This window comes from Copadichromis virginalis, linkage group LG11 (genome assembly GCF_057382275.1).
Source record: "Copadichromis virginalis isolate Kocher_CV1m ecotype Utaka linkage group LG11, C_Virginalis_male_GT1.1, whole genome shotgun sequence".
NCBI classification, from domain to species: domain Eukaryota; kingdom Metazoa; phylum Chordata; class Actinopteri; order Cichliformes; family Cichlidae; genus Copadichromis; species Copadichromis virginalis.
The window spans coordinates 17,241,242-17,248,057 of record NC_140628.1 but is presented as its reverse complement, the minus strand read 5'-3'; the positions used below and the strand labels follow the sequence as shown (position 1 = coordinate 17,248,057).

Here is a 6,816-nt window from a genome sequence, read left to right as displayed (position 1 = left end):
AAAACATTTATTCTGAACTGTGCACCACAATTTCAAAACATTGTCTGAAAGATGTAACAGTGTACATGTTCTCACTTTCATTAGAATTTTGTTTATTAAAAGGTCTGACATGGTAAATGCTAATAACAGCATTCTCATTACTTATTTCTTCAATACAATATGCATGTCCTTCATTCATCCCTTTGTGGAACTTCAACGCACTTCTGCTCTCCCCCATATTCCATCTTCACAAGCATATCCTATGTGGAGACTGAATAAAAATTAGTTGACACTAATTAATGGTACAAATAATCCAGTAATCAATTGCAGCACAGTAAAAAAAAGGAATCCTTTTTGAGCCATTATTTGTGTAAAGTATTTTCCCAAAAGACAAGGACACAGGCAACAGGTAATACTGAACTAAATGCACATGGTTAAACTATTTATAAGAATTTGTTTAAAGAGATGGAATGGAGAACGTGGCTGCAGCTAGGAGTGTCAGCAGAGAGCAGGAACCAGAGGAAAAGCTATCGAGAGACTGATCACCTGGGTCGTGATGGGAACAGTCCAACGGGAATTCTGCATCAATCAGTCAGCGTAATGCCTAAAAGTTTATTCAGATGTAAATATATTAAATTCTTAAAATGAAGAATATGAAAAAAAATCATCAGTGTTTTTAACGACACTGCATTTCATTCATGTGTCTCTATTGGACAGTGTTGTAGAAGTTACAGAAGATAGGAATCAGTTCCACCTTGGCCTGACGTTTGATCACGTTTGGTTGTACTGGCTTTGAGCCTGTTTGTGATACGCTACATCCACATGATACAGCTACTCTAGCTTTTTTTGAAGTGTCGTGAAATATTTTGCTTAAATGTTCTGCAGAACGGATGCAGCGCACATACAGTACAGATATTATCTGAAACAGCATTACACAGTGTTACACCTACTTGTTGAGATGTTTTCTATTATTATGTCCAGTATCAAATTTCTGCTGTACGCAAATCTTTCTATTCTCTCTTTTTCTTCTGTGTGAGGGATTCCTGCATTAATCATGCAGCTTAGAAACTTCATATGCACACCGTGAAAACACCTCCAAATAAATTCAGTGAAAGGTTGTCGAGATAAGGTTGTCTAAAACATTTATGAATGAACTTGTATAGAAAGTGTTTCTAGGAAACATTATCTAACACTTCTACATTCTTTAAAAAAAAGTATGCTTGGTTTAACTTTCAAATAACCAATGAACCAGTCCATCAGCTCAAAGCTATTGTACATTACTGCATTTTTGTCATAATTAGTGGTAAAATTGAATGATGATGAGATGCTCCCCACTCATATAATTACAAATATGGGAAAATATGCTCACTTTACTTTTGCTATCAATGGCTTGGCTCTATTAACAGGTTGTACCACATACGACATGGGCAAGAGTATGAGGCAACAACTCTTAACTGACATCAGCACAAAAACTGTACATCAGGAGCTTCATGTCACTGGTTTCCATTAATGTTTAATTCTTGTCAGACAGAAACAGAAACAGACAGCACATGTTGTAGTATAGTGACTCTGAACTTTTTAATATAATAACATACTGTAGTTCCAAATGCTTGGTACACTGTTCACTGATACAGCAGGATGACCAGATGAAGAAACACTGTCAGACTTTAACAAATGCTAAGCAGTCAAATCATTTCATGTATAACAGTCTATACTTAGTGGTTGATGTGAGAATTGCAGGTAGATATTCTCAGAATCTGCAGCACAATCCACAGACACCAGCATTGCAGCAGCCGCAGCAAAAGCGACACTTCATGCCACGCTTCTGTCTGTGGTACGGCATCTGTGTGAAAGAGGAGAAGAGCAGAGAGTTTATCTTCAGCTGCAAGTCACTTCATTGTTTCTAATTTTATGAAAAGTTGTGAGTGCACAGTTTATTTTAAACATCTCCCTGCATTTGAGAGATCTCACAATTACTGTCTTCATTCATTTATTGAAGTAAACTCACCACCCATGAGTCAGCTGATACCTCCTGATGTTCAGCAGCTGGACTGTCAGTGCTCACAGCCTCTTGTAGCTCTTGCAGTTCTCGTATCTGTAGAGAAAGAAAACAGATCTTAGCATCTTCACAACAAATTCATGCAGAAGAAGCACATTACATGAATTTAACACAGTCTGTAACCTCAGCAAATGTGGCAGAGCTCTGCTGAATGCAAATACACATGAGTGCAACGGCCACTGCAACTGCAACGCTGAACGTCTTCATCTTCAGGAGGTTTGAGTGGTTTAAGGTGGTCAGATCCTTTGACTCTCTCGTTGACTCTTGTCAGCGCCTTTGTGATGGTTGACTGAGGGAAAAGTTGCTGGTATTTATACTCATTTGCTCCACTGCTGCCTCGTCACTTAGAGTACAGAAACTACTGTCGGGAACAGGCTTGCATCAATAGGACAGGGAAAACCCATATAGTTAAACATCCGAAGGTCAAAGTTCATGCCGACTGAGAAAAGTACAGATTTTCTCCTTCCTCAGGAATTTTCCATTCCCAGAATTTCATAGCACAGGAAAATATGGAGTTTTGCAATGTTCCTGAAATCAGGTAGAGTAAGAGCTGTGAGTGACGAGGCAGCAGGGGCCCAAATCAGTATAAATATCAGCACTTCTGCACACATTAACCATCAGACAGAAGGACTCAGCTCACAACAATCATCCGGACCAGGAGAAAGAGTCGAACTTGAGCCTCTCAAAGCTTCCTAAGATGAAGACGTTCAGTGTTGCAGTTGCAGTGGCCGTCGTGCTCACATTCATTTGTGTTCAGCAGAGCTCTGCTGTCCCAGTCACTGAAGTAAGAACTTGACTTTAACCAAGTGTATTAGCTTACAAGCTGCAAATGTTTGTTTCAGTGCTACAATGTGGTTTCTACTGCACTCAATTCATTAACAGGAGCAGGAGCTGGAGGAGCCAATGAGCATGGACTATCCAGCAGCAGCACATGAGCAGATATTAGTGGACTCATGGAAGGTAAGTAACACTAACTGAGTGAAGGTGGCCAAATTACTTCAGCTAAATGAAAGTGTTTGTTAGAGCAGGTGAATATAAAGAGCAGTGATGCTGCTGCAGATGAACTCTGTGCTCATGTCTCTTGTGTTTCCTACAGACGCTGTATAACACCAGACACAAGCGTGGCATCAAGTGTCGCTTTTGCTGTGGCTGCTGCACCCCCGGTATCTGTGGAGTTTGCTGCAGGTTCTGAGGATTCCTGCTCCCACAACCACTCAGCATTAACAAACTGTATGTCACAGTTAATGTGTGAGATTATACTGTTTTAGTAACATTGTGTCCTCAGTTACTGCATCAACTACATGCTTGTATTACACAGTTTATCACAATAAACTTTATGGTCATTTAGATATAATGTGGATTTTTGTTGTCATTTTAAATGTCGTATTTTCCTTTGTTACATTTGTAAAACTGACTGCTATGCACCGTCCATCCATCAATTCATCCATCAAAGCTGCCATAGGGCTACAGGCAGGGTATATCCTGGACAGTGTTAATACATAGAGAGAAAAGCATTCATGATCACAGTAACCCCTGTAACTGATTCAAAATCACAATTTAACCAAACACCAAAGTGTTCTGACTTTGAGGGGAGACTCTCCAAAATATTCTATTTTTATTTCAAACACATACGCAGTTGGTTATATATGGTTAAAATGATTCAAATGCAGTAAATATATGCATTTTTCATATAAATAGAGTCCATAACTTGATTATTGTCTGTAGCCCACATAATTAAACACTTTAGTTAGATAAAACATGTGAGTTTTGATGTTATGTACTGTATAGCCTGTGTAATAAATAAACATGTAGCCCAATAAGTATAAAATCCAGAAAGCTACACGACATGGGGCAGTTCATTTACAAACACAAGTGTAACTTGAGTTTCACACTGTTTTTTGTTAGAAAATAATCAAATTGTTAAATGCTTAAAGTACACAAAACGTCAGAAATCTGCACTGTCATGAACAACAATGTAAACCTAATTTTTGGATTAACCCTCTGAAGTCTGAATCCCAGCTTGTGCACATCAACCTCACTGATTTGCACAAATACAGTTTATAAAGAAAGAGTCGAACTTGAGCCTCTCAAAGCCTCCTAAGATGAAGACGTTCAGTGTTGCAGTTGCAGTGGCCGTCGTGCTCACATTCATTTGTGTTCAGCAGAGCTCTGCTGTCCCAGTCACTGAAGTAAGAACTTGACTTTAACCAAGTGTATTAGCTTACAAGCTGCAAATGTTTGTTTCAGTGCTACAATGTGGTTTCTACTGCACTCAATTCATTAACAGGAGCAGGAGCTGGAGGAGCCAATGAGCATGGACTATCCAGCAGCAGCACATGAGCAGATATTAGTGGACTCATGGAAGGTAAGTAACACTAACTGAGTGAAGGTGGCCAAATTACTTCAGCTAAATGAAAGTGTTTGTTAGAGCAGGTGAAAATAAAGAGCAGTGATGCTGCTGCAGATGAACTCTGTGCTCATGTCTCTTGTGTTTCCCACAGACGCTGTATAACACCAGACACAAGCGTGGCATCAAGTGTCGCTTTTGCTGTGGCTGCTGCACCCCCGGTATCTGTGGAGTTTGCTGCAGGTTCTGAGGATTCCTGCTCCAACAACCACTCAGTATTAACAAACTGTATGTCACAGTTAATTTTTTTTTTTTTTTTTTTTTCTTTTTCTTCTTTTTTTAGCTGGGAATAGCTTTTGTGCCCTGATGACTACAATCCTGTTTCCAAAACAAACAAAGAAAAGAAAGTGTGAAACCCAGAAGTCAACATCCAGGGCTCATTTTATTTATTTATTTTAATTTTAATTTTTTAATGTAACACAAAAATCCCCAAAACTCAATTTCCTCTAATGGCCTCTTGAGGCTTGCTCAATATGCCCGATCACCGACTTTACAGTGATTAATTTCTTTAGAAGTCATGTGTTCAGATTTTAGTAAGGCAAAATTTAGGGCACCACTGCTTAGATTGGCTACATTGACAGTTAGATTGACAGCTGTGACACAAAAAGCCAATTGTTGTCTGCTACCTCTCACTTTGCTAATCAGAGTCACTGATTTGGAGCTTTTCTCCACGTTTGTGCTTCCGCTGCCTTTCGGAGCATTTTCAATGGTGCGATCTGACAAAAATACAGTTTGTTGTGTGGTCCAAGAAGTTTTTTCATCATTTTTTTTCTTTACTTCTGAAATACTTAGCCTCCCTAGGCAATTTTATCTCGTTACTAATTAATCTAATTATTTGTGAAAGATTCTGCCAGGTGTTCCTGAAGTATTTTTATTTAGTAACTTTTATTTTATTTTTTTTTGCTCCATGTTTTTTTTTTTTATCATATTGTTTTAATATAAACTATAATGTATTGTTTGAAAACTGGGTTGCTGTTATAATTAGAGCAATGGATCTCAGCTGTACATAGGACCCCCCAAGAAGCCAACTTCTAATATATTTCTTTATCCCCTCTTGCTCGCCCACCCTCATCCCAATCAGGCCTCTAAGAAATACCAAGTCCAAAAATCTGAGATGCAGAAATGACTCTTTATATAACAAACTCACAGTTGTATACTGTTTGTCTATATGCAAACTGTGATGAAGCATCACGTGCAAATTTTTAGAGGTCACAAGCCAAAAACAGTAGATTAAAGTTAAATTCCTTCCTAGTATGGAGAAAGAAAGCGGGCGTGTTGTTATCACTTTGCCTTATCAATAAGCAGGAAATCCCTGTGTGTTGCTACCTGCAAAGTCTATGCAGCTGTATTGGATTACAATGCATAAACAGGTGCTGTGCTTCAATCCATGTTTATTTTCAGGGAGCGTATCTGTCTCACTTGCAGTGGTTTTTCATTTAGGGCATAGAATCTAGGTTTCCTTTGAAATGCACTTTTGGAATTGTGCCAGCGTCATCTTGTGCTGCTTAATTCTCCGTTTCACATTCTCAGATAATGACAGGATTTTGTATTGACTGTCAAAACTGTTCTTATTCCAGCTCTTGTTTCATTACATGGCGTCGGTGTGCGTTCAATAGGTCGCTACACAAGTTTGATTCATGATCGTTCCACACTGCTTGTTATTAGTGCAGCATCAAAGCTAGACTTGGTAAACACATTTGCATTTTAATGACTGATATAGATTGTTCTCTTGCTCAATACCGCCATCAACCCACAGCCCACCCCGGCCCACACTGATAAAAGGCGAGCAGCACCTAGTCTAGTTAAATCACCTGTTTTGTAACACAAGCACACGCATTACTGTAAGTGACAATTAGAATACAGATGTAGCATGTGGGATGAACTGCATCATTTTAGGAATAGTGTTGTGGCTTGTCAACTCTTTAAGATTTTCAGAAGGTAATTAAAATAACAAAATACAAAATAACTGGGTTAATCTGCACACATTGAAGTGCCTCAGCTAATGTTAATAGACGGAGACTGAGCAGTTGAAAATATCTTGGAGCACAAATGGATGTCATCAGAGCAGCAATCAGCCTTTGACAAGTGAGCATTTGAGGAGGCAGATCATTTTTTGTGTCCCCAACTCACGTTTTCTTCCCCGCCACCTGCAGAGGATGATGCTACCCATTAAAGAGAATTTACCTCTGTGGGCATGTAATCTGATGCAAATTAGAGCAACACACTGCCAAATGACTGCAGTGACAGTGCTACGGAGCAATTGTAGAAGGTAACACAGCCAACCTATATACCTGTAACTGTAATTTGACAAGCGTTTTATGAAAAAAGATGAACATATTGATCTTCGTGTCAATACACTAAAGCAAGGAAT

The 6,816-nt window shown here is 39.0% G+C and overlaps 3 protein-coding genes across 3 annotated transcripts; 2 read left to right on the top strand and 1 right to left on the bottom strand.

Moving 5' to 3' along the window:
- Positions 1-1,289: 1,289 nt before the first annotated feature.
- Positions 1,290-2,541, bottom strand: LOC146698308 (hepcidin-like). Its single transcript, XM_085473374.1, has 3 exons — positions 2,162-2,541; positions 1,988-2,074; positions 1,290-1,822 (listed from the first exon to the last, which is right to left on the bottom strand). The coding sequence occupies exons 1-3, from the start codon at positions 2,243-2,245 to the stop codon at positions 1,730-1,732; spliced, it is 264 nt and encodes an 87-aa protein (XP_085329500.1). The 5' UTR covers positions 2,246-2,541; the 3' UTR covers positions 1,290-1,729.
- An 80-nt stretch (positions 2,542-2,621) lies between these two features.
- Positions 2,622-3,392, top strand: LOC146698307 (hepcidin-like). The gene is made up of 3 exons (XM_085473375.1): positions 2,622-2,822; positions 2,921-2,998; positions 3,135-3,392. The coding sequence occupies exons 1-3, from the start codon at positions 2,736-2,738 to the stop codon at positions 3,228-3,230; spliced, it is 261 nt and encodes an 86-aa protein (XP_085329501.1). The 5' UTR covers positions 2,622-2,735; the 3' UTR covers positions 3,231-3,392.
- Positions 3,393-4,109: 717 nt separating this feature from the next.
- Positions 4,110-4,666, top strand: LOC146698306 (hepcidin-like). Its single transcript, XM_085472652.1, has 3 exons — positions 4,110-4,227; positions 4,326-4,403; positions 4,540-4,666. Exons 1-3 carry the CDS (start codon positions 4,141-4,143, stop codon positions 4,633-4,635), a joined length of 261 nt encoding a protein of 86 aa, XP_085328778.1. The 5' UTR covers positions 4,110-4,140; the 3' UTR covers positions 4,636-4,666.
- Positions 4,667-6,816: the final 2,150 nt, after the last annotated feature.